Source organism: Peromyscus californicus, unplaced genomic scaffold (genome assembly GCF_007827085.1).
Source record: "Peromyscus californicus insignis strain IS unplaced genomic scaffold, ASM782708v3 Scaffold_7__1_contigs__length_154581171, whole genome shotgun sequence".
NCBI classification, from domain to species: Eukaryota; Metazoa; Chordata; class Mammalia; order Rodentia; family Cricetidae; genus Peromyscus; species Peromyscus californicus.
Genome location: NW_026294595.1, coordinates 100,076,305 through 100,103,821, shown reverse-complemented (window position 1 = coordinate 100,103,821; position 27,517 = coordinate 100,076,305). Strand labels below are relative to the sequence as shown.

The following is a 27,517-nucleotide window of genomic DNA, read 5'->3' as shown; positions in this document are numbered from 1 at the left end:
CGAGGGTAAATGCTGGGCACACTGAAAGGCTTTATTTACTGCTCTGGGACCAGGGAGGCCAGCTTCTAAAGTGAAAGGATATATTTTAAGAGCTGGGTGTACCTTCCTGGGGTGCTGGTGATGCCCCCTTGATAAAGGCACAAAGGGAGTGTGAAGCCTTCCACTGTTCCCCGGTCTGCGGGCCCTGACTGCCTTCATTGTGTTCCCAGGGCCGTGAAGGCAGGCTCCGTTCTAAAGTGTCCTGTCTGTGGGCTTTCACAGCCTGTCTTTCATTTCACCACGCTGAACAAAACTGAACACATGGGTCGCCAAGTCTTGATGTTCTGTAGGAAAAGATTTCACGTTTCCCTGGGGATGATCCCAACAGCTTAAGGAGGCATGGATGTGGAGGGAGTGCCTCTGGTTGTCACACGTGAAGGCAATCACAGGCTGCAGGGGGCATGGCCAGCCATTGTTTCAGGATTCCTGGGTAGATCAGAAGTCAGGGAATGCCCCTGGGGACTACAGGCAATTTTATTTGACTTGACTATTTTTGACAATAACCTGGAAAGGCTCTTGCTATGACTGAAATTTGAGTCTCATGTCTGTTGGCCTAGACAAAACTGAGGCGGAGGGCGATATAATCTGTCTCTCTCTACCGGGGTGGTAAAGATCCTTGAATGATTCCCACTGGGTCCTTTACCTGGGGTCCATCCGTTCCCACCCCCACCCCACCACCCCATACTTACTTTCTGGCTTTCCTATTTACCGCAGAACTGCATTTTCACTAGGCAAAGGGTTTGCTCTATGGCATTTCCCCCATGAAAAGTGCTGCAGTGTCTGGACCGTGCTACTGTCTTACAAGCCTGAAGTTGTTGTGTGTGTGTGTGTGTGTGTGTGGCGGGGGTGGGGGTGGGGGCGGGGGAGTGTCGGGAGGGGGGGGCGGAGGGGGGGATGGGGGATGGGGGACAGGACTGCTAGGCAACATGGCTCCCAGAGGAGGACAACTGTTTAAGGGCTAAAGACATAGGAAAAAATAAAATCTAACTTAAGTCCTGCAGTGGGCAGAGTCTGTAAAGAAAGATGGCTTTGTTGGGATGATTAGTTTGGACTTTGTGGAGATAGGCAAAATTTCTTTTTCTGTCTTCTGGCGTGGGCGGAGTTTTGCAGTCTCAACAGTAAAGCTTCAGCCGCATTCTCATCCCCTTACATCAGCCCACACTCCCCTTCCCTCTCACGTGGAGAATCAATGAACAAAGTGGCCACTGTTGGTGCTGTGGTCAGAGGCAGGCTCTCTCTCTCTCTCTCTCTCTCTCTCTCTCTCTCTCTCTCTGTGTGTGTGTGTGTGTGTGTGTGTGTGTGTGTGTGTCCCAGCCCCAGCTCCTAAAGGCAACTGCCGGGTGGGCAGGCAGAAGACAGCCTGGCACTCTGGGCCCTGGGAGAGATCCTCTCCTGTCCCCCACTGCCTTTCTAGTCAACGCCTTGGGCTTGGGGTGTGGCTGAGGCTCCCAAAGTCACTGAGAGTCACACTCATCCTTGGCAATGTTACAGTTAATTTTTTGGTCTCCGTCTCAGGGACAGAAAAGATCTTTGTGGAAAAGAAAAAAAAAAGCAACAAAATGCCCCAAATGCGGGGTCTTTTGTCTCCCATGACTGGGATGCTGGGTTAGTTAGCCCAGATATCAAGCAAAGAAAGCAGAAATGTGAAACGTTATTTGGAAGCAATGTCTAGAATGTTTTCTGGGAGGCCAGGGTGGGAAACTGGTCTTTTAAATTTGAATAAAGTTTGTACAATAGGTCTGCTTTGGGAGAGAGACAGAGACAGAGACAGAGACAGAGACAGAGACAGAGAGTCACTATATAGCCCAGGCTGGCTTTGAACTTTCAGCAGTTCTCCTGTCTCTGCCTCATGAGAGCTGAAACTGTAGGTATGTGCCATCACATACATCCAAAAATACGTATTTGTGAAAGCCAAGTTCACAGACACAAAGGCACAGGCTCTCTTCATTCTTTTGAGGATGGCCATAGTCAGAGACCTTCACACTCTCAGAAGTCACAGGAACCTCACCTGGCCTAGGCTGTGTGAATGTACCTTGCACGAATGTTCTTGCCCAGGCTGGGAGAAAGCTAGCCCACCAAGAGCACCTGTACTGGGTAGACCGCTGCAGCCATTTTTTCTCTTAGCAGCTTATCTGAGCCTCACTGCAGTAAGGGGCTGTCCAGAGTGTAGACCCATCTCTCTGTTGGGGGCATTTGTCAGCAAAGAGCAACCAGCACACATTGCTCTAGTCCCAGAGCTGGAAGCTCCTTCTCTTTCTTCCCTGCCAAGTGTGGCATCATTCGCTGCCTTATCAGAAAACGGTAAAATTTGGATTTGTTCAAGTGTCGATTCCTCTTTACAAAATGGAGTCAAATACTTGCCTTGAAATTGTGTTGGTGAGACCGGAGTTGAAGCACTCAGAGGCCAGATCAGAGAGTGGCCAACAAAGCAACCCTAGCCAAGGGGGGCAATTCATTAATTCCAGCATGCTGGAGAGAGGAATTCAGGGCTAGCCTGAGCTATACCATGAAAGCTTGTCTCAAAAAAACAACAGAACCCAAACGAAACAAGTAACAACCACCAAAACTATTTTTAAAAGATTGTTTATCCAACCAACTTCAAATGGAAGTAAAACATTGTTTATATTGCTTATATCTAAATACAATAGAATCTGAAGCAAGAAATAATCCAGAGATGGCTCAACTGGTGACAAGCTCTTACTGGGGTGCTGCAGTGGTCTACCCAGTACAGGCGCTCTTGGTGGGCTAGCTTTCTCCCACCCTTGGCAAGAATATTCGTGCAAGGTACATTCACATAGCCTAGGCCAACTGAGGTTCCTGTAGTTTCTGAGGGTGTGAAGGTTTCTGACTGTAGCCATCCTCAAAAGAATGAGGAAAGCCTTTTTCAGAAGATCTAGGTTTAATTCCCAGCACCCACATGGTGGCTCACAATGCCTGTAACTCCAGTTCCAGAGGATCTGATGTCTTTTTGCTTCTGAGCTCTGTGAACTTCTGCATATACATGGTACACACACACACACACACACACACACACACACACACACACACACACACACCCATAAAAATTAAGATACATAATAAACATTTAAAAGTAAGAGAAATAATAAACCCTAAGTCACAAATGCCAATAAATAACCCAAGTTAGTGTTTGTAAGCTTGTTTGGATTTTGGAGACAATGTTGCTACGTAGCCCAGGCTGGCTGCCAATTCCCAGCCTCTGTCTCAGTGATCAAGTGCTGGGCTCCCAGGCTGGCAGCACAGTCACATAACTTCATAAGCACCTTCTGTAATGTTGTTTGTACAGGATGAAGGTAACCAGCCTGTCACATTTGAACATCTACCCTTTCCCCACTGCTTTATGTGATTCTCCCCCTAGTTCCTCTGTAGCTCGAATACCTAACATCCCAGACCGCAGTATCTAGCTTTTACATTTTATCTATCACTTGGTTGTGGGTCAGTATTAATTAAAGAGTTTCTGTTACATACACAGTATTCAACTATTTCAATCACTTTCTCTCCCATCAAACTCTTGGCAAACTTTGTATTTGTTATTTTAAAATGTTTTACACTTTCATTGATTTCTTTTGGGGTATGTGTGTGAGGGCGTGCGTGCTCTGGTGTACTTGTGGAAGTCAGAGGGCAGCTTGTAGGGGTGGATCCTCTCCTTCCACCATGTGGAGGTCAGAGGGCAGCTTGTAGGGGTGGATTCTCTCCTTCCACCATGTGGGTCCCAGGGATGAAACTCAGGCCGCAGTAAATAACTTTACTAACGGAGTCAACTTACAGGCCCAATATTTGTCAAATTTTACCAAATTACCCCTTAGAATAATTTGGTAGGTTCCTAACAACAGATAAATATGTTTGAACTAGAATTTCCCATTTTTCCTAAAAACCAATTTTGTATTTTCTTTTTTTCCCTAATTTAAATGTGCATGAGATATCTTGTAGTTTTTTTTTTAATTTTCAATTTTAAAAGCACGATGAATATGAACATGTTCCCCTTTTGTTTTCTTTTGTCATTTGACACAAAGACTTGCTTGTAGCTCAGGCTGGTGTAGAACGGAAGCTCTTCCAGGCTAAGTCTCCTGAGTGCTAGGATATGAAGCTACCATACCCAGCTTTGTTTTCTAAGACTAAGCTTTTCTATTGTTGTGTAAGTGGTTTAATTCAGGGGATGCACACTATGGCCTGGCCAGCCCCTATTCCTAAAAATAAAGTTGTATTAGCACACAGCTGTGTTCACTTGTTTATATATTGTCTTGGGCTGCTTTTTGTTGGAACTAAACCCTAACACAGTTGCTATCTGGCCTCTAACGGTAATCTGTCCCTCAGCTTCCCACACCAGGCTCCAGCGCTGTGCTTGAGCTCCCTTCATCCAGTACTGGATGCCCACTTGTCTTTGCTCATACTTCTGTGTCTGTGATCCCAATTCCACTCTGGCAGGATGGTTCACCTTCTGAAAGAGCCCATTCCCTTCAAGTCAGATTCACAATGCTAATTTCATTAGATGATACTGACAGTTGATGTACAAGAATCAGAGTGTTTGGGAAAGCACTTTGTAAAAATACAAGATACTATAGAAAGTAACGATTTAATGCTAACTAGCAGTTATTTTATGTGGCAGCATCATCATCCATCACTGTTTCTATTGTTATTTCAAACCACTTACCCGGCATTCCCAATGGCTCCCAGGGAGTAGAGTCTTCCATTTCTTAAAATACTCTATCGAATTCTATCAATACAGTAAGGAGCATAAATGAGTTATTTTAGTGATACCAGAGGTCAACTTGGACCAATTATAAGAATCTCATCAATTCAAATAATCATTTAAATGACTAAAATATCAAACAAACAGTCAAGCAAGAAAGCACAACCTTCTGCATCATCCTTCAGTTAATTCCAGAAAATAAAGACTGGGATATTGGAGGAACAATAAATGTGGCCTCCCAAGAGAATACTAAACCAAAGAGCAGTTCTTTCCTTTGGTGAATTGCGAAAGTAGTTATGTGAAAGAAGAAGAATGCCTTGGAAGAAAGTTTCATTTATTCAGAGAAAACCAGAGATTCTAAGCCAAAACATGTTCTGTAGAAACGATGCCGAGAATCTTTGGAAATTCTGCTTACTTCCACAAAATATTCTTTAGAACACGGATCTCCAACCTGTCCTAGCTGGCTTTTTAGAAGCATGTCTGCAGTCTTGCTCTGATGGCTCTTACCTTTCTTTGAAATCATCCTAAAATATATTAAAAAGCTGCACTACATCATTGTATGTATGTACAGATGGAATTCGTTAATTTTAACAACGATCTTTTCCCTTTGTGTTGTGAACAGCCTGGGTGTTCCACTTATAGAAGGAAAGCCTGGTTGGTTATGAATGTTCAACCCTGGACCAGAAGCTTCTCATCGTAACCAACCTTCCGGGGAGGAGGCGCCTGCTCCTTCAGCACCTCCATTAACGGCAACTCTTATTTATTAATAGTGCTGCCTGTTCCTCAGGAAGCACAGTATACAGTAAGGTCAGAAAATTAGCAAAGGAGAGGACTTGAAATTGATTTTCTTCTGCTCTGTGAGATTACATGGGAGTTCAATGGCTTGCAACAGTAGCTGAGTCAATATGGCTCCATTTGAGACCACCTTGAAGTTCAATGCTTTCCCATCCCTCATAAGCTTCTTCTCGTGTCAGGTTCATTCATATTTAATCGTCTTTTGTGGTGAAATAGTATGACCTTTAGTCACAACACCATGGTGAGGATTTTGCTCAGGGTGGAATTGTGATTTATTCCAAGAAAACGGTTTCTCCTTGCTTCTTAAAAATCAACATCACAATAAAATAAATCTGAAAATCCAAAGGGGGACGGGGGGTGGGGGGTGGGGGGGAGCAATAAAGTGAATCACAGGACTCCTTGTAAGATAACTTTTCAGTCTTAGAGTGTTGTGAAGTCTTCCTGGGTTTGAACTGCAGAAAACTCAAGTACAGTGCCTTCTAGTGTGGGACTGAGCTGAAGCCGTTATATCAGCCACACCACTGTCCTTTCTGTGTACTCTTTTGAATACTGTTCTTGATCTCTTCCAGTCCTCAGGTAGAGTGCTCAGACTCTCTCCGGTTTCTGTCTTTAGGGAAGCAATAAGCCGCCTGTGTGACGCTGTCCCTGGGGCCCACGGAGCCATTAAAAAGCGAAAGGTGAATATTTATGTGAGCTTCTTGTTTTATGTCAATTTAACTATGGCAAAATGATATAAAAGCGATCACTCTATTCTCGGGCTTCTTTAAAGTTTTTATTTGTGGCCCCCTTTTGCCTGAGAATTTTATGTATGTGTGTGCATGTTTGAATGTGGGTGTGGGTGTGGGTGTACGCGTGTGCCCGTGGTTGTGGAGGCTCGGTCTCCCTCCACTATCTATCTATCTATCTATCTATCTATCTATCTATCTATCTATCTATCATCTATGTATCTATCTATGTATCAATGTATCTATCTATGTATCTATATATCTATCTATCTATCTATCTATTTTGGAGACAGGGTCTCTTACTGGCCTTGGACTTGCCAAGTAGGTTAGGCTAGCTGGCCAGTGAGCCCAAGGGATCTGTCTCTGCCCCACCAGTGTGGGTATTACAAGCACGTACAACCCTCATGTGTGTGTGTGTCTGTGTGTGCGCACATGTGTGCGCGCACACACGTGTGTGTCTGTGTGTGCACATGTGTGCACGTGTGTGTGAGTGTGTGTATGTGTGTGAGTGTGAGTGTGTGTGTGCGCACATGTGTGTGTGCACATGTGTGTATGTGTGTGTGAGTGAGTGTGTGTGTGTGTGTGTGTGTTCTGAGGGTGGAAGTTGGGTCCTTGAATTTGAATTTTTCCAGACTGAGCCAGCTAGCTGGGAGATCCCCAGCCTGAGAGTTTACATGACTCCATAGCTGTAGAGGTGTAAGTACACAAACCAAACATTTATTGATAGCAAGACATAAGAGATTTATTGTAAAACAATTCTCTATGTTGGAGAGATGGCTCAGAATGTAAAAACACTTGCCACCAAAAATCCTGATGACTTCAATTCCGTCCCTGGATCCCCCGGTGGAGGGATAGAACCAACTCCTGAAAGTTGTTCTTGGACCGCCACATGTGTGCTGTGACATGCACATGCCCACATTCATAAACACACTTTGAAACACACATAAAATGATAATAATAAATAAAAATCATATGTCTGGTATACATATGATTTATGAAAACATTTATTAATGATGAAAGCAAATTTGCTTACTAATGAGAATGTGCTTACTTGTTTTCATATAAAGAGTTAAATTTTGGCTGCATATTTGATAATGCAGGATATAGAACATCTTATACATTCTTCAGATTTGATCACTATTTTATTTTGTGATTGAAGTGACTGAGAATGTCACTTCATATAAATACATAGCACTAAGTGGCAGAAGTATGTCTAGGGCCATTTCAGAAATTCTTTGACATTTTGACCTAATCTCAAGCCAAAATTCACTTAATGATATTTTATGAAACTCAAGTGAATGATTCCAACAGCAATCTATCTTTCATAATCCAACATTGTAATGTAATGCAATACAAAGATATAATAACTTGATACCAATATGCTAAGGAACGATAGTTGGAAAATACTGTGTCTTTTTCTCTTCTGTATTCAAACCACTACTTTTCATAAGAGCAGAAACTCTGTAAGTGTGGTGAAATGCTGCAGTGGCCATAGCATGACGTCGTTTCTAATCTGTGTCAAGATGTTTTAGGCAGCATACACTGGTGCAACATGCATTGGAGCTGTGGGTTCTGACGCATGCACTTTGATATCCACATATCACTTGAAGAACCACGGCTTCTGTGAAGTACTACCACACAACCAATCCAGCTCATTTGGTTTATATGAAATCAGAGAGGAGGCGGTGCACATCCTTAACTTACAGCCATGTTTTGTTATCTTTAAAGGCCCCCGTTAAGGTCCTGTCAACGGTTCTTGGCAAAAGCAATCTTCAGTTTTCAGGAATGAATATAAAACTGACCGTTTCGACATGCAGCCTCATACTGATGAATCTTGACAACCAACAGGTAAGGTAGCCAGGGATTATAGTTTAGTATATTATTTTTTCCTGGATGTCTGTAGTTAGTAGAAGAATAAGATGTCAGAGTGTGCTTACAATTTAATAAATCACACAGGGAAAAAAATGTCCAGGATTTATGCACTCAGTAATTAGAGTTCCTAACAGCGTTACTAACTATTGCTGGGGAGTTTAACTGCCTACAGAACCACTTATTACACCTGATTGGCTCTGTATAAAGAACTGAAGACAAAAGGACATAGCTAATAGTGCTTGCCAATTAATATCCCTGACGTGGTTATTGGACTGGGGTCAGATGAAGGACAAAGAGCAAAGGTAGTGTTGGGGTTAAGGTGTTAGGTTACTGTGTTATGAGAATTTTCTCCACAGGTGGGAGACTAGGCAACATTTACCTCCCCTTCTCAAGAGGTCCCTCTGACAAATTGTATAGTCGCCTCAAGTTTACCCTGGAGAACTGATGGACTTGGCTCCCTTATGAAGCACAGGGGAAGGCTTCCAGGCAGGAGCACGGATGGCCTTAAAACACTGAAAAGTCGCCGGTCGGTGGTGGCGCACGCCTTTAATCCCAGCACTCGGGAGGCAGAGGCAGGCGGATCTCTGTGAGTTCGAGGCCAGCCTGGACTACCAAGTGAGTTCCAGGAAAGGCGCAAAGCTACACAGAGAAACCCTGTCTCGAAAAACAAAACAAAAAAACAAAAACAAAAACAAAAACAAAAACAAAAACAACAAAACACTGAAAAATCTGCACCCAGCATGGATGGTGACTCTCCTATGGCTGTGTAGACGGAGCCCTGTCCCTAGTTCTTCCCACCTTATGGAGTTCAAGCCCCTCTCGAAGACCACATTCAGTTAGGGTAGAATTGCATTCAACTGGTTGGAAGGAGTGGCTGGATACTCTGCTGAGGGTCCCAGGACAGTCCCGTGACCCTCCCTGTCCCTCCTACTTGTGAGGGGATCTCAAGTCTTTTGACTGATCTTTTGCAAATGGGTACAGCTAAATTCTTGAAGATGGAGGCAGTTTGGCTCAGAGAACAGTCCCAAGCAAAAGCAGCTAACTGAAATTTGTGCAGAAAATGTTACCTTCCAGGTCTTTTAGTTGAAAAGCTCTTGGAGATGTGACAATGTGGACATTATTTTCCTTTCTTGATTTATAATGCTATGGTCTGCCTGGGTTTCCTGCAGATGTGACTCACTAGAGAAGCACATTACTGCAACAAGTGTAGAAGATGCACAGACACTGGGCTAATAGGCCTGGGAACTACAATGTAAGATCCTTATGCCGGGTTATTTATACTTGCCGGAGCCTGATGTTGCTCCCTGTCTAATATATAGTAACAGAGGCTGCTTACCAAGGACTCGTGGATGGCTCCATCTCACTGGTAATGACAAAGCATTTAAGACCCTTGAGACCACTTTGCCACTTGGTGACAGTTTCCCTCCATCACTCAGCTTCAGTTTTCCTCATCGGTGACCTCTGGGTCACAGTACCTATTTACAAGTCTTCTTGCATTTGACTGCTGTTATAAGGTTATTTAGAGGATGAAGGGAGGTAATGAATGCAAATCACTTAGCACAATGCTGGCAATGTGGTGCCCAATATTGCTTACTCATTCTTTCTCCAAGGCCTTTTCAGATACATTCCTAGTGCTCAAGAGGGCAAAAGCATATGTAAAATTGTCAACAACTTCATTGCTGCTTTTTTCTAATGATGAAATGCACAGCTCATTTAGTAGTATAAACTACCTCAGAGGACACTGTTAAATACGAAATAACTTAATAGTCCTGTTTAGTTGGGTGTTGATTTGTCTATCCAAGTGTCAGTGATACCTATAGTGGGTGAACGGCTGTATAGTTTTGAGGGGCCAATGTGGAAGATGCAACACAAGTGGAATTTCATTCATTCATCCTTTCTGACCTCAAGGTGTTTGTATATGTACACGCAGTTCTGGTTTTACTTGCATATGGTACCATGGAGACTCACTGTGTTTACAGAGGACATCTCATTGAACAACTCCAATTACTGTTTTTTAAGAGGCAAAGCTAGAGATACCATAGTGACAGCCGTATGTGCAGAATCTAATAAACGGTTTTTGTTTGTTTGGCTTTTTGTTTTTGAGACAGGGTCTCCTCTATGGTAGTCCTGGAACTTGTTATGTAGATCAGGCTAGCCTTGAACTCAGAGATCCCGCCTCTGCCTCCTGAGTGTGGGGATTAAAAGTGTATGCCACCACCTCCGGCTAATAATTGTTTTCTAACGGCCCTTTCCATGAGGAGATTAAACTGGATTGGGGGGTCTGAACAATGGGGTTGTGGTGAACATGGTGGTAAGGCACCACCCAGGCTGTCTCTTTCTTCTCTTCACTATCCTTCTTTAACCATAGCAGTTAAGAGCTGTGTTGTGTGACTTTTGCTGGGGGATCTGTCAACAAACATGTTTGCTCCAGGTAAGGCACCGATGACAGGACAATCAATTCCACCGAAATCTAGCTTAGTGGGCAGTAAGTTTATTGAGTCCACTTACAGGACAGTGGGTGAGGAGGGGTTATTTATAGGCGCGTGGATGACCTCAGAGGCAGCTGCACCAGTGAAGAAATAAAAGCCCATCCAGGACGGATGAGGACTCACAACTAGCTCTGGCTGGGCTGTTTAGACTCCCCTGCCCATTGTGATGGCTTGCATAACCTTGAGCAGGGGCCTCAGATTTCTGAGATGTTTCATATATACCATGAAAAGACCAGTTAAAATGTTCAAGGGATGAAACCAGTGGAGAAGAGTCCTCATGGACACAGCATGAGAAAATGACTAAGTATTTAAAGGTTATTAAATTTAAGGGAATACGGGCTGGAGAGATAGGCTACTAAGTGTTTGATTCCCAGGCCCACATGGCAGGAGTGAACCAACTTCTGAAGGCTATCCTTTTACATCTGCTTGCTTCAGCAGGCACCCTCCCCATAGACACACAAGTAAATACATACAAATTTAAAAAACAATACAAAGAAATACCAATGCATGGCTCCGTCTTCTAACTTTCAAGATACACTTTGCTCCCCAAACACAAACATATTCAATTTTATGGACATTGTATTACTTTTCCAGGGGAGAGGATGAGCAAAGGACTATTTACCCCAAATAGACACCAATAAATCAAATAAGTGATTCCCCCAAATCCAACCAGTGAGCCAGTGAATTTATTGGGTGAGTAAAAAAGAGGGCTAAGGGGTTGGTTACTCATTGAAGTGTTTATAGCTGCACTACCAAAAGGTCCCATCCTAACATGGGTGACAATCTCCCAAATGTCACATAAACAGAGTTCCCATGTCAGTCAATGTCTTTCATGTATTTTAGTACCTATTGAAACCACATGCAACCGGAGAATTATGTACAGGTACCATGGAGGAACAGGAGTGACTGACTAGAACCCCAGAGGAGGGTCTAAAATTACTAACAGGTCCATTCTTGGTGGAGTTATTTCTCTCCCTCCATCATATGGACTCCTGCGATCAAACTTGGTCATGAGGTTTGGCTGTATGACAACAGGTGCCTTTACCCAGTGCCATCTCCCCAGCCCAGCCTCCCAAACAAGATGAAACAGAAAACCCCCACAAAAACCTGAAGAGTTATCCTACTGTCCTATGTTGCCATTGTGACATAGGGACATTCAGGACTTTTTAATTCATCATAAAAGATGTGCTAATACATCCTTTTTCTTGGTATGGCCTTTGATGCAATTACCACTCAAGGAACTTCAGCATCTTCACCAAATAACCCACAACAACATATACACCGAGCAGGTTTCTGTAAGCTGGTCAATTCTTTCAGAAAATTCCTAAGTCTACTTAATCTTGACTTCTCAGAATCCATTTGTCAGGTAATTGCAAACGGTTCACTTTACGTTGTAAGCACTGTCTGTTTAAATCTTAGGGTGGATGCAATGACACACACTGTAAAATAATTTTGTATAAAGTATGTATGCAAACTATTAGACAAAACAAAACACACAGAACAGGAAAATTTATTATCGCCAATGCTGGTGCATAAGGACTAACAAGCATAATTAGAAGGAGGGATGGGGAGAAAGGAAGAGAGGGAGAGAGAGAGAGAATATGAGTATCAGGTACCCATGTGGACTTCTGAGCAGGTTTAAATCCTTCAAAGTTTGACAGCATAATAGCTCATAAAATCTTTTATAGATACAGGTAGGGTTTCCTTTTACTTGACAATTTTCACAAACAGTTCTTACAATATGAAGTTCAGCTAGTCTTACCATCTGTCGAGGTAAAAAACAGCAAGCAAAATTTCCCTAGTATAAAAGGTATTAGAAAGTTTTGTCTTTGGGCTTTCCCATACATTTTAATGCATGAACTTAAAACATTTTTAAAAAGACATCCTGGTTTTTTTTTTAAACTTTAAAAATCACCACAATGGACTTTTCCAAATTACAGATCACAGTAGCTTTATAAATCATGAAGATACATGTGCAGTCAAAATTCCAGAAGCTTTTATAACACATTTTAAGATAATAGTACACATGATAACACGTCTACACTTGTACACCACACATATTCACTCTGCTTATCCTTTGGGGTTGATACTCAATCTTAAATCTCAAATTTAGTTTCTGATAACTGATTTATATAAACCAAAAAGCAGAATTTGGAAAGTTTTCTCAACAGGCTTTCAGTTCGAATCAAAGATATCTTGCGGATGTATTTTTCCTCATTCTTTAATTAGATTCTTGTATTGGCAGTCACGATTTTCTCTTGCAAAGCCATCTTTACAAGCTTAACACAGGAAAGCTCTTCTCCAACGCAGGGAAAACCATCTCGTTCAACAGTCTGAGCCGGAGCTTTGTGCCGAGCCCCTCCTTCCTCGATTCTCCTTTTCCACAACCGCACGGTCACTCACTGTCTTGTCTTCTATTCCGAGAAACAAAAACCGTTTTTATTTATTTATTTTTTTGTTGTTGCACGAAACTATTTGGAATGAACCCAAAAACAGCAGAACGTTGAATCTCTCCCTCTCTGGTAGTTTCCTCCTCTTTCGCCAGCATTTACTCTCGATCGATGATCTCATCACACCCGAGCTCTTCGGTCAGTCGATTGACAACCATCAGCGAAAACAGCTCTTCGATAAACGCTAGCTGGTCGAAAGGGCTCTTCTCGCACCGCGCCTGGAAGCCGCCATCCAGGGCATCACCGGCTCGCGCCGTTCGCAGGAACACCTTGTTGGCTTCCTCCAGGGCGGCGGACACCCGGTGCATCGCGCCGCTCCAGCGCTCCTCCTCCGGGAAGTCATAGTCGTCCTCCCAATCGTCAAACTCGTCGCCCTCCAGGTCTGCGCCAGCCTCGGCGAACAGGCCGCGCTGGGCGCGGGCGGCGGCCGGCGCGGCCTCCTCCTCCATGGGGCCCTCCTCCGGGGCCGGCCCGCGAGCCCCGCGGCCTACCTCCATATCGCCCTCGTCCATCTGCAGCTCGTTGCTCTCTTCGTACAGCTCGCAGAGCTCTGCCATCTCCGCCATGGTGGAAGCCGCTCAACTCAGCCAGGCCAAAAAAAAAAAAAAAAAAAAAACGACCTTCCACGGAGATAGAATGGACGCGCGGACGGGCGTGGTGCGCGTGCGCAGGCAAGTGGGCGGGCGCTCGTGCGTGGCTGGCAGGAGCGGGCGGGCGTGGTGCGCGTGCGCAGACGGGCGGGCGGGCGTGGTGCGCGTGCGGGAGTGCGTGCGTGCGTGCGCGCGCGGGCGAGTGGGCATGCGTGGTGCGCGTGCGGGGCGGGGGGAGCAGCTCGGGGCACGTGCGCGGTCGAGGAGGCGGGCGTGGCGCGCGTGCCAGGCTGGCGCGCGTGCGCAGGCGGGTAAGGCGGCCTGGCGCGCGGTGGGCGTGGTGCGCGTGCGCGAGCTCTATGCCCCGCCAGCTGCCCCCAACCCCCCCCACATCCCCCCCACATCCCCCCCACACGCACACACCACCACACACACACACGCACACACACACGCACGCACGCACACACACACGCACACACACGCACGCACACACCCCCTCCCCCACCCCCGGCTCTGGACCGGGCTCCGGGAAGCTGTTGCGGGGTCTGGACCTTTCCCCCTGCAGACCAGCTCTAAATTCCTTGTCGCGGTTCTCACGTCGCTGCAAGCCCGAGAGCCCCGGGCTTCTGGGACCGACAGCCGCCTCTCCCTCCTCTACCCTGTCTCCCCAGCATCCCGAGATCAGGGTGTCCGCTACCGAGCATCATTTCAAAGCCACCTCGCCCGCCGGCCTGCGCAGTGCGAAAATTCAGCTTTCCGTTTTTTTTTTTCCCCCTGAATAAACTGAATTTGGCCTATTTGTGTGTGTGTGTGTGTGTGTGTGTGTGTGTGTGTGTGTGTTTCCGCTTGTGCGCATTCATACACAATGGGGAAACGGAAGCCACTTTTCCTAGGACCAGGAAAGGTGGATCATAGGCTATGCATATTTTAAATAAACACAGGTAATAACGCTCCACAGTCGCTCTACAAACTTAAGCTGCAGTGTTTGAGAATATCCACACCCTTGTCTTCTGTTGTTGTATTGAATTAACAAAATTAAACTTCAGTTTTATCAATTTGTTCTCTTTTATGTGTATGGGTGGTTTGCCTGCGTGTAATGTCTACGTGTCATGCGTGTGCATCACCTGCGGAGACCCGAAGAGGCCATTGATCTCCTGGAAATGAGGTCACAGTTGTGCACGGCCCTGTGGGTGCTGGAACTCGAATTCTTATCCTTAGTTTGAGCAGCTGATGCTGTTTATTGCTGAGCCAGCTCTTCAGCCCTGACTGTATCTTTATAATCCTCCCATGGCTTTAATTTTTTGGAGGACAGTTATCTTTCAGTAGGTATAGGGAACGGTTGCTTTCTTTCAATGCATTAACGGGCCTTGCTTTATGTTTGTTTTGCTGATTTGTAGGAATTCTTTGAAAATGTATAAATACTTTTTTCATTTTATACATATATTCTTTGAGTCTGTATGCTGAAGGAGTCTTATATAAAACTTTAAAAATTAGTTTTTAATGTAATCAAACAAGTTCTCTCTCCCTCCCTCCCTCTCTCTCTTTGTACTATTAAGATGGCTTTTCCAACTTCAGTAATATGCCTTGCTACCTCACAAGGTAAACCTTGTCCACTTGTTTGAAAAAAATACCCTGACTGTTTTTTCATAGTTATTCTTCAATATACATTTTTTAAGCAGCTTAAAAAGCTACACTAATGACTGGTAGAATTTCTAATAGAATTTCATGCTACTTGAAAATTAGTTTAGGGGACAATCATTGACATCTTTATAATAATATCGCCTTCATATCCATAAAGTGATATATATCCTTTTACTTAAGCAGATTTAAATTTTATTCTTTGAGGATTTCATACATTTATACAATGACATTATGATCTCATTCATTCCCCTTTTCTGCCCACCAACTGCCCTCAGGCCTCCCAACATGTCATATCCCCTCCAAAATTAATATCCCCTTTTTTTGTTTTGTTTTTTAATGACCCACTTAGTGCTGCCCATCTGTGCTTGAATGTGGGGCCATTCATTGGAGAATGGGCACCTTACCAGTCACCATCCCTCCAGAGAAGAATGGCTCTTCTCCCAGAACCTATCCCCCGCCAATGGCTCCTCACTTAGGCGTCTGGCCTTGAGAGCACTTCCCTACCAATGCTGGAATTTGGGCTAGCTTGATCTCATGCATGAATTGTGAGGATAACCACAGCTGCTGTGAATTCATGGGGGCAATGGCCCTGTCATGTCCAGAAGACAGCATTTCACACCTCTCCCCTCTATCCTCTGACCGGTACATAATTTTTACCTTCTCTTCTGCCAAAGGTCATTTTTTATACCTTTCAATGACATTTTCCCTAAAGTGTTACATGATTCTTACTGGTTTTATATTTGGGCATATTTGTATGAAATCTTCCTTTTTGCCCATTAAACTCAGTTTCTGATGAGCATTATTGATATATGATCCCTGCGTGTTGATTTTGTTCTTACTGAAATATTTATACAGAAAAGTGCCCAAGTAATGTGTGTGGTTTAATTATCACAAACAATGTATTTGTTCATCTACTACCCAGAAGAAAAAGGAGCTATTTGTGAACCCCAGAAAATCACTTTCCCCTTTCTTGTGCCTCGTGAATAAGCACTGAACAGACTTTAAGCAAATACTTCAATAAAATCTTTGCCATTGTTCATAAATTAAGCAATACATTAATTTACTCTTTGTCTTTGACTCTTTTTTCTAACCTCACAAACATGTCATTACAGTGTAAGTAGTCTACTATTTGAGTATCACAACAGTCACCTTTGGGACTGCTTCTAATTCAGGGCTATTTTAAATGGTTATTTATTTCCCGAGAATCCATTTTGTTGCACATATTTCGTCAATTCTCGTTGGATGCCCGTCTAGGAGCAGATGTGTTGGCTGTCTTATATGTCCAGGTCATGGGTTCTGCCACACCGTTCTGCCATCAGGATTCATCAGTAGTTGCACAGTTGGTATTTTGATGAACCTTTGAAACCGTCTACTAATTAACCCCTACAAATCAGCTCTTGTACTGCCTTGTATTGCACTGGTTTTCCAAACACAAGCAAGTTAATATCTCAAATAAAACAATAATTTGGGGCTCATTAATTTGACAGGTTATATTTCACGTTAGAAATCTTTACATTTTAAAATTGTTTTTAGATTTATTTCAGTTTTATTTGTGTGGGTGTTTTGCCTATCCGTATGTTTGTGTACTATGTGCATGCTTGGTGCTCCAAGAGGCCAGAGGAGGGCAATGGAACCTCTGGAACCAGTGTTACACATGGTTGTGAGCCAACGTGTGGGTGCTGGGAGTGGAACCTGGGTCCTTAAACGCTGATCAACCTTTCCAGTCCCATGTTAGAAGTCTTAATATTAGTTTGATTGGATACATGGTAGCGAATGAATAAAACAAAGTAAATATAGTGGGTCTATAAATAGGAAAAAATTAATAAAAATATAAGGAGATGTGGGGAAAAGTACTGTTTAAAATGAGGAAACACATGTTCCCACTGGTTATTTTTTTTTTCTGTTTTTAACTCTCAGCTCTTAGTTTTTCCAGATGGAAAATTTCATATTCCAGCAGGCTTTGCCCACGTGACAGCAAAGATGGCCCCTAGAAATCTTAGGCCAGTATGGTCCTTAGTGGAAGAGAGAGCTGCTCTCATTCCTACTGTCTATCTCAGTTCCTCCCATAAAACACTGATTGGCTAATTGAGAGATTGGTATTTGCTGATTGGATGGGAATTTTATACATACATACATACATATACACACACACACACACACACACACACACACACACACACACACACACACACACAGAAAGGCATGTCAAACCCATGGGTTAAATGAGATTATTCAGGGCTTGGGGACATAGTTTAGTGATAGAGCAAATGCTTTGGATACACAAAACTTTGACTTCAACCCCTATACTAAAAAACAACAAAAAGGGTTTAAAATGTAGGCAGAGTGGTTTCTAAAGGGACCCTAAGCTAATGGAGACAGAGCAAATACATTATAGCATTATACATGTTTAATTTGTTTTTGTTTTCCAGATTATTGCAAAGCATCAAATGCAATCAATTTCATTTGCCTCTGGAGGGGACCCTGTAAGTATGGATTCACGGAAGTTCTTTTTGTGACTCCTGAGAACTCACATATACAGAATGTTAACTGTTACATGTCTTTTCCAGATACTGCAATTTGTTAAATGCTACATGTATCAGGTAGAAAGCAAAACAAAACAAAACAAAATTGTTTGGGCAAATGTTTCCTGTGTCTGGATTTTGAAAGCTCAGGCTTTACTAGAAAGACTACTAGCACTCTGTGGTGTTAGTTATTGTCTGATAATTTTTTTGTTGTTAACATTGAAGTTGTGAGAGGTGTGTGTGCCCTATGTGTATTGCCATTCCTCTTCCAGAATCATCCCAAGAGCATTCTAAGCAAACTACCAGTTGGATTTAATATAGGATGGGAATCCCATTCATCATCATTGTTGTCAGCCAAGGCCACTAAGTCCAATCTATATGACCATCCAGATTTGCAAAAACCTATGGAGGGAGAATTTGCAGATCCTCTCTATCAAGAGGCTGTGTAGTGTTCATTCCCCACATGTTGTGCAGGGTTTCTCTCCAAGACTGCTTTTCAGATGTCATTCCTTGGTTCCTCACTGCTTCGTTTCTAGATCAGAGTCTTTAGAGAGGGTCTCTACACGTGGTTAATTAATTGTTGATCCATTAGCAAACAGGGCATGCGGAATGGCTTTTGCTTCACGATGTGCCCAGGGGTATATTTATACGCTATTCAACTTCGTAATTTGTCCTCAACTCTGAAACCAAAAGTTGGATATGAGAGAGAGAGAGAGAGAGAGAGAGAGAGAGAGAGAGAGAGAGAGAGAGAGAGAGAGAGCAGTGAGTCTAGATGGTAGAACACTGGTGTTTTCTCTTCTCCTAGTCCATTAGATTTATCAGGACGGGACTCAGGCACTTTTTAAAGAGACTTACTATTTATGATGTACTTAAAAAAAAGAATTATTGGTGTTTGTCCTGAATTGACCCTGTTCAAGGTTCCAGGGTTGCTGTCATGTTAGGGCTGGTGCGCAGACCCTCATTTACTCTACATCCAACATGATTTGTTATTGCTTTTCAGAACTGTAAGGCTTTCCAACCTGTCTTCAAATAGCTTCCAAGCTTTAAATTCATTCAAGTATTGTTCTTGCCAAAATCAAACCATCCGCAGCCACTGTGGGAAAATTTGCACATCTCTGCAGTTGAAAAATCCACTGGCTTGGGTTTTAAATGACGATCTGACTCTATCCTCAGCATTGGCATTAGGGACACCCCCCGACACCCCCACACCCCCGCCAATGATGTTTTACCCTCTTGTCAGGAAAGCAGTGTAGGCTGGTGTTAAGCATCAGAGTCAAGTAGATTTGAGGAACTAACTTTTCTAAGGTTTGGAGTCTTCCTTTACAAGACAGGGATAATTCCTGTCACCTCAGTGTTTCAAGAATCAAGTGAGATGATGCACAAGCAGGGCATGCACTCACAAAGAGAATTTATATCCACATCTGCTTTAGGATGCCCTCAGAGTGCCCTACTTCAGTGGACTAGCTAACTGGGCACAGGGAAGGTGAGGCTGAGTGAGAAGTCCCCATGTGGTCCGGCACTGTCATCTGTTTTCTACCAATTTTTCTCCAATTTTCAAAAATGTGGATCACTCTTCCTAACCTGTGATGTCTGCTCGCCTTCACTTTTATTCTTTCTCAGAGAGCCTTGGTCTGCCTAGTAACTGTTCCAGCAGCTCTTGTAAATGCTTCTACAGCTGCCGTATTTTCTCTATTTTGAAAACATGGCACAGATTTGTGAAAAATTAAAGTTAATTCCTGACATTTGTTCTTTCCATTTAACTGTTCTGCAATGTCTCCCGGATATTTACAGTCATAGAATTTTAAAACTATTAGAAAGTTGGAGAGCATTTGGAAGCTGATGAGCCAGGCTGGGAGTGGTCTCGGGGTTTCTCAGGTCGGCAGTGACCCCGAGTCTAAGAAAACACAGAGCGAAGCACACAGTCAGGACCTTACTGATTTAGAAACCACTTCCACCCATCTTTCTTTGCTGGAGACATCATCTACTTAGGTGTGTGCTATTTTTAAAAATGACTTAAGACAGTTCTGCTGACTCTGAGATCCGCTTCCTGCGTGATTCATTGTGGTTGTTAAGTGGCTATCCTGAAGGGCATTACCAACATGGCTTTCACTTCCTCCCGGTAGACTGCATATTCCCTCTAGAGACCTTTTTTATACTCCAAAATGGCATTGTAGGTATTTTTCCCTCTGAGAATTAAGATAATGAAAGCATATTTAATTATTAAGATCTTACCATTCATCAGCTTACTGTTTTCAATAACAGCTGGAAATTCCAAGCACCCCTTTGCTTGTTTTCATGAAGTCAGCAACATATCTCTTTTTGAACTTAAGTTATTCCTAGGTTCTCTGCTTGAAAACCATTTGCCCCATCTATTGATGAAATAATTTATATTTTTGCAGTATTATTCTGTAAGCTAGCTTGCATCACACACATGCAAGCGAGCAACCAAAGAAAGGTCTCTGATTGACTCATTTTCTGATACACATGAGTCTGCTCTACACAGGCCAGTCTTGATGCTACATCCCAGCTGTCACTAGCTGCGTGGCTGCACAGTTTCGTGCACATTTCAAGCCAGCTCGGGGAGGCAGTTCCTAGACAGTTTTAAAGAACTTCTTAGTTGTGCTCTCTTTTATTTTTAATGACACAATCTGCCTCTGAATTTTCAGTCTTCACACCCTCCCCATGAGGACCAGAAAATGCAAATTTAATTGTTAAGCTCTACAGAGTATATATATATCATAGACCCCTTTTGAGGTCGCCTAAGACCATCGGGAAACACAGATAGGACGATTCACAACAGCAGCAAAATGACAGTTATGAAGCAGCAATGAAAATAATTTGATGGTTGGGGGTCACCACAACCTGAGGCACTGTATTAAAGGGTCGCAGCATTAGGAAGGGTGAACACCACTGCCTTAGAGAAAGCTATGGCTAAGTGTTTGCCTCAGTGCTGGGCCCTAAGGAAGTCTTGTCTTCCAGTGGTTACAGTTCATTAATTTTAAATGCAATTATTTCTCTTTTTAATAGGATACCACAGACTATGTTGCCTATGTAGCTAAAGATCCAGTCAACCAACGAGGTATGGAAAAGTAACTTCCAGTTTTTCATTAAGAACTGTTAAGTGTCAATTATAAAAGCCAATGGTTATTTCTAATGCACACAGTAATGAATGTCACACAGAGTAATGGTGTACCGTCACTGTAGTGTGATATTGGAGGAGTCTAAGAAAACTGTAAATTTGAATTGGAAATGAATGATCCTACCAGCAGAGAAAAGTGGAAACATTCACAGGCAGTATTTAAAGCTCAATCACTTGAAAGATTCACAAACTAAAAAGCTTATGTATTTACATACTCAGAAAAGAAGCTTTTTGTTATGGTAGCAGGGCTCCCATATCCCTGAATGATAAAGAAATTGCTCATAAAACTCAATGAGGCATTGGGGTGTGTGTGTGTGTGTGTGTGTGTGTGTGTGTGTGTGTGTGTGTGTGTGTCCCTATGCATTTGCTGCTGAAGAGCCTGGAATGTTACTTTGAATTAGAGTATGGCTTCTTTTTTGAGACAAGCCTGGTCTTGAACTCACCATGTGGCAAAGGATAACTTTGAACTTCTGATCCTCCTGTTTTCACCTCTGAGTGGGATTATAGGCATGCATTACCATGCCCAGCTTTCTGCAGTGCTGGGGCTAGAACTCGGGGGTTGGTGGGGGCGAGGCAAGTCCTGCTCTCCTTTAGGTCTCAGCTCCATCCAATTTTTATTTTGAGAGGCCTTCTACTGACAGCTTGTCCTGCCTCTAGTCCCGCCCCCTTCCATGACACTGTATTTCTCTTCTTATGAACAAGCCACACTTCATTACTTGCGTTCCTCACACACTTGTTGGAGTGTTTCGTGTCTTCTTTCTATCAGGCTGAGATCCATGGAGGCAGGGACCTCTCTCTCTCACTGTTGTTTCTCAGACACTCTTCACAATGGCTCAGACATAAGTGATGCTCAGAAACTGTGATCTGAATGACTTAGTGGGAGAGTTGAGTGAATGTCTCATCCCAGGGTATAAGAAGGATGCCGAAGAAATGCATCTCCTGGCCATGCTTTGCGTAAAAGGCCTGAGGTTCCTTAGAAGGCTGGACCTCTCTGGACAGATGTGGTTAGTCCTGTTTCTCATCCTTAACCTGGGACATCCAGACTCCTCTTAGAGATGGGTTTAGGCCAGTTCCCCTTAAATAGAAACTGGTGGGATTTGCCCCCAAGTAATGGATTAAATTACCATGGAGTGATATTTGGGAACTGAAAGATGGACATGTCCATGGCATATTGGGAAGCACGTTGCAGAGTGCATATGGATGAAGGAAAACACTCTACCAGGGCAGATAGGAAAGAGCTAATAATAAGCAGGGTCTTGATTCCATGGGTAGATGGGTAGAGGTGATGTTTGAAAGCAGAGGTCTAGAAAGACTGATCTGGCAGGCTGTAGTAGGTACATTTAGGGAGGAACTTGAAGCCACGGAAGCAATATGGTTGTCAGAGTGAAACTGTGAGAAGCAGCCATCGGCACAGAGCTTGGCCCAGAGTAGATGCCTGGGAATTGCTTGCCAAGAAGGACATAGTCCTGAGGAGGCAGAAAGAGCAGGTGACCAACACTTCAGTCCATTGACACGGAGTCGCTCTGAGCAGCATCGTGTTGGGTGGATGATGGCCAGAGAAGAGTCAGGAAATGAAGGAGCAGAGCGCAGGAAAAGCTTCCAGCAAAGAGCCACCAACTAACTGCTTGCTGTACTTGGGAAGTCCTCTGAATAACATTTGTTTCTTACCACAAAAAGTACAGATGAGGAAGGAGGATCACTGCCCAGATGAAATCAGACTGAGCTACGCGCTGTGCTCCAGGCCAGTCTGAGACCCTGATACCCTGTTAAAAAGAGGATAAAGAACAGCATCTGGAATCCAGATGTAGATTCACTTTGGCATCTCTCACTGTCTTTGTTTTCTGTCGCTGTGATCAAGTACCCTACCAGAGCAACTTAAGGGAGAAAGGGTTTATTCTGGCTCACTGTTTAAGGGTGGCTGTCAAGGCAGGGAAGTCAAGGTATCATGAGCCTGAAACACCAAGTCATGTCACATCCATCATCAGGAAGCAGAGAAAGGCGAACACATGCTTGCTGCTCAGTTCCCTTTCTCTCTCTATACCGTCCAGGATCCCAGCCTGGGAATGGCGCCACCCATAGTGGGTGGATCTTCCCATCTCACTTAATACAATCAAAGTAATTCCTTACAGGATGCCCAGAAGCCACCTGCCAGGTGGTTCTGCATTCTGTCAAGTTGATAGCTGACACGAACATCAGAGTCAATGGCCATCTGCAGACACGTTGTTGCTTTTGATTTTTGAGTCAACTATAGTGAGGGTTCAAAGTTCAGAGTTAGGTGCTGAGGGTGAAGGCCATGTAATTGCAAATCATTCTTCTTGATTAATTAAGTGGAACAAGCAGAAAACATTATGATACAGCGTGTTTGTGCAGAATGCTCCTTCTAGGCTGAGTGGCTCAGTAGAGCTGGGCTGCGTGAAGGGAGCCCACAGCTAGTGGCATGCGGGCTTTGAGAAGGTATTCTTTTTTTTTTTTTTTAGATTTATTTTATTGTGTATACAGAAGAGGGTGCCAGATCTCATTACAGATGGTTGTGAGCCACCATGTGGGTGCTGGGAATTGAACTCAGGACCTCTGGAAGAGCAGTCAGTGCTCTTAACCTCTGAGCCATCTCTCCAGCCTGAGAAGGTATTCTTGAGCATTGTTGACCGAGCTCATGGAGGGGTTTTCAGAAACAAACAGTACAGAGGGTTCATTTTTTTTTCTTTATGTGTCAGCTTGTTATACAGGTAATAAGAACTAGGCGAAGTCAGAAAGACTGGTGGAATAGTAATGTTTCCCCCATTTCAGTGTGTGAGATGATAGATTGATTCACATCCTCAAGCCTCAGTGTGTTGGCCTGTGTTTGTTTGTTGTATGTTCACATGCATGTGCCATGGGATCAGAGGACAATTAGTGGGAGTCATTCTTTCCTTCTACCATATGGGCCCAGGAATCAAACTCAGATCATCATACTCGGCAGCAGGTGCCTTTACCTGCTGAAACATCTTGCCAGATATTAGTTGTCTTTTAAATTTAGCTTCTGGTGTTTTGGGATAAATAACAGAAAACACCTAGAAAACATAATTTTGTTTTTCTTTCATCCTTCTTTCCTCGGGAAAACAGGCCTATCAAAACAGATAACTTAGAATCATAAGGTGATTTTCCTGGGTTTAAAAATTAGTTATTTCCCTATTCACCTGTTCCTCCCTTTCCAGTCCTATGTATCGGCATAGAGAAGAACCACCACAATTTTGAGGAGAGAGAGAGAGAGATTAATTTCATCCTAATGCACAAAGGGTGAGCTAGCTGATGTGGAAGAAAAGTATGGCTGGCAGAGACTCATCGTTTATTGAGAGGGACAAAGATAACCTGTAGTATGTGCTTGGGAGAGGAGAGGTATCGAGAGACTAGAAGCTTAGGGTCTGTGCTCAGGATCTGTGCAGGTGAAAACACAGTGTAATGAGATAGCTGTGTGTGTGACTGGTGAGGGCATCCATAAAATTAGGATTTCAGAGACGAAAAAAGAACAGAAGCCAGGGAGCCACAGCTAGAAAGACAGGCCAGAAAAAGGAGAATGGAGGATGCTCATAGGTCACCAGGTGCCAGCAAAGATTTTGAGCTTTATAAAAAGTATTATGTCTGGGCTGTGGAGGTGCACACCTTCAATCCCTGTACTCAGGAGGCAGAGGCAGGGGAATCTCTGTGAGTTCGAGGCCAGCCTGGTCTACAGTGCGAGTTCCAGACCGTTGTCCTGTAATTGTAGTTTGATGCTTCTTGCAGTTGTATCTGTACAGTGATACTGGAGAGCAGAAAACAGTCTGGAATTGTAGATTCCAATTCAGGTAAGATCTCATTAGTTCTAGACAAGGTCGTTAATGGTCCAGTGCCTCAAAGATGGAGGGACAGTTTGAACCAAATCTGTGGACTAATGGTATCTGATGAACCTTTACACAGAAGGGCTGATGAAGGAATGGGGGTGCATGTTCCCAAGGAGCTTGGGGAGGTGTTGTATGCAGCTCAATAGCTCAGTGCCTGGCTCCCAGCTGCTACCTGCTGACTAGCATCATCCAGCACGAGCTGTTGGGAAGTTGCCGCTAAGGAGGTGTGTAGCTAAAGTTTTCTTCAGTCCTGCCCAGCCCCACGGACCCTGCAGCCACTTATAAAATAATCACTCAGAAGCTTATATTAATTAAAGATGTATGGCCTATTGGCTCAGGCTTCTTGCTATCTAGTTCTTATGTCTTAAATTAACCCGTTTCTATAAATCTATACTTTGCCACGTGGCTCATGGCTCACCGGTATCTTTACATCTTACTTCTCACGGCAGCAGCTGGCAGTGTCTCCTCTGTTCTGTCTTTCTCCTTCCTCTCTCTCTAGTTAGAATGCCCCGCCTAACCCTACTCTGCCTCACCATTGGCCAAACAGCTTTATTTATCAACCAATCAGAGCAACATATTTTCAGCATACAAAAAGACATTCCCCCATCAGGAACACAAGAGTTATAGATGTCATATTTCATCTTTACATTTCTACTATTGGGAAATGGCAAGTGTGGTTTAGAGAAGCAGTTCATTTTGAGTCTAGCCGAGAAGAGCACAGATCCAAATATTCTGCAGAGCTGTTTGGCAGTTTGCATCAAAAGTCTGTTGCCCCAACTGACCTTTAAACCAGTAGTTTCATAGGGTGTGCACAAAGATCAAGCAATTAAAATCACTGTCGTGTAATGTTTATATCTTAAGGCAAATATTATTCCAGTATTCATCTATCAAAAATTACATCAGCCGGGCGGTGGTGGCACACGCCTTTAATCCCAGCACTCAGGAGGCAGATCTCTGTGAGTTCAAGGCCAGACTGGGCTACAGAGTTCCAGGAAAGGCTCCAAAGCTACACAGAGAAACACTGTCTCAAAACAAAAAACAAACAAACAAACCTCCCCTCAAAAAGAAAAAAATGAAATCAATTCATAGCATGTATAACAAGGCAGTAATCAAAACTATTTTAGAAGAATAAGTAACAACATGGGCAAAACATCCACTATGCTATTGAGTGTGCAAAGCAGAAAATGAGCACTCTGTATATTGTGACCCCAGGTGGCTTTTGAGGGGGGGCTTACTCACAAAACAACAACAAAATGAAAGACCTGTGTCAACCTGCTAATAGTGACTGTCCCTGAGATTTGGGGTGATTTCAACTTCCTTTTGGTGCCTTTTTATTTTCCACAATTCTTAAAATGAATATTTATTATATATTTTAAATGTCCCAACTCCTTGAATAAAATAGTGGAATCAGAAAGGTGACATACAATTACCCAGTAAGTTGGAGTTATCCTGAGAGAAGGGTGACAGTTCTCCTCTCTAGGGGTCACTAGGGTCGGGGAGCCCCTTTCATAGACTCTTAGTTTAAAACAGACTCTGAAATTCAAAGACCATTTTATTAAAACCTGAGAGAAAAACCACAGGACAGACAGGCTGTAAATCCCGGCAGCTGCCTGGAAGAGGAGGTGGAGCAGATCAAGAGAGCCAGCCTTTGAATTCGGGTCAGCAATGGGAGTCTGCAAGCAGCTGTAGAAGTGGCATTATGGAGTCTTCACAGAACACAGTGAGAAAGCCCAGATATGCCAAATACGCCTAAGATTTTGGTTGGTATCCGGTGAAGAGATAGAAAGTGGGGGAAAGAAAAGTTAAGCTTTTTAGGTAGAACTCAGAAAAGCAGAATGCTTAGCAATGACGATCTGCGAACATCTGCATGGAAGGAAAGACTTCTGGGGGCCACAAGCACATTATTTTTTGAGGGAGTAATCATCCCTTCTATCTGCTCAACTTATCTCCCGCTTTCCTGAGGGTTGGTCTCCTGGCCAGGCAATCCATAAGCTCACTTGGATTCAGTAGTATACAATGCTCTAATCTTTGGGGTGTCTGGAAATGTCATGTGTCCTCCCAGGGCAAGATTCTGTTTCTTGGACTAGGAGGAAATACCTTTCCCCTCATGGGCCTCAATAAAGCCCCAATACCTCCACCTTTTCACCTGGTAAATGGGAGGAGGTGGGGCCCAAAACTAACCACGAGGTAGGCATCTGGCCTTATGGCCTCCAAGCTTGCTAATACCCATCAAGTGCCTAATGCCAGGAGCAGGTCTTGAGGGGTGGGAGATGGGGAGAGCCAGAGGCAGGGGAGGGAGAAATAGAGAGAGAAGAGGAGTGTGTACTGGCTGGTGTTGTGTGTCAACTTGACACAAGAGTCATCTGAGAGGAAGGAGCCTCAGTTGAGGAAGTGCCTCCAGGAGATCCAGCTGTAAAGGCATTTTCTCAATTAGTGATGAATGGAGGATGGCCCATCCCATGGTGGGTAGTGCTATCCCTGGGCTGCTGGTCCTGGGTTCTATAAGAAAGCAGGCTGAGCAAGCCATGAGGAGCAAGCCAGTAAGCAGCACCCCTCCATGGCCTCTGTGTCATCAGCTCCTGTCTCTAGGTTCATGCCGTTTGAGTTCCTGTCCTGACTTCCTTCAACAACGAACAGTAATACGGAAGTGTAAGCCAAATAAACCCTTTTCTCTCCAACCTGCGTTTCGG

The 27,517-nt window shown here is 43.8% G+C and overlaps 2 protein-coding genes across 2 annotated transcripts in view; one reads left to right on the top strand and one right to left on the bottom strand.

Moving 5' to 3' along the window:
- Positions 1-27,517, top strand: part of Shc4 (SHC adaptor protein 4) — a 99,145-nt gene that overhangs the window by 41,310 nt on the left and 30,318 nt on the right. The window contains exons 3-6 of the mRNA XM_052723543.1: positions 6,156-6,219; positions 7,996-8,115; positions 17,739-17,792; positions 20,859-20,910. Coding sequence (XP_052579503.1) covers positions 6,156-6,219; positions 7,996-8,115; positions 17,739-17,792; positions 20,859-20,910 — 290 coding nt within the window. The remainder of the gene's footprint in view (positions 1-6,155; positions 6,220-7,995; positions 8,116-17,738; positions 17,793-20,858; positions 20,911-27,517) is intronic.
- Eid1 (EP300 interacting inhibitor of differentiation 1) lies at positions 12,123-13,701 on the bottom strand. The gene has a single exon (XM_052723545.1). The coding sequence runs from the start codon at positions 13,642-13,644 to the stop codon at positions 13,177-13,179; it is 468 nt and encodes a 155-aa protein (XP_052579505.1). The 5' UTR covers positions 13,645-13,701; the 3' UTR covers positions 12,123-13,176.

Bases quoted from the DNA above. Each gene is read 5' to 3' on its own strand.
- Eid1 (XM_052723545.1), bottom strand. From the start codon at position 13,644: ATGGCGGAGATGGCAGAGCTCTGCGAGCTGTACGAAGAGAGCAACGAG.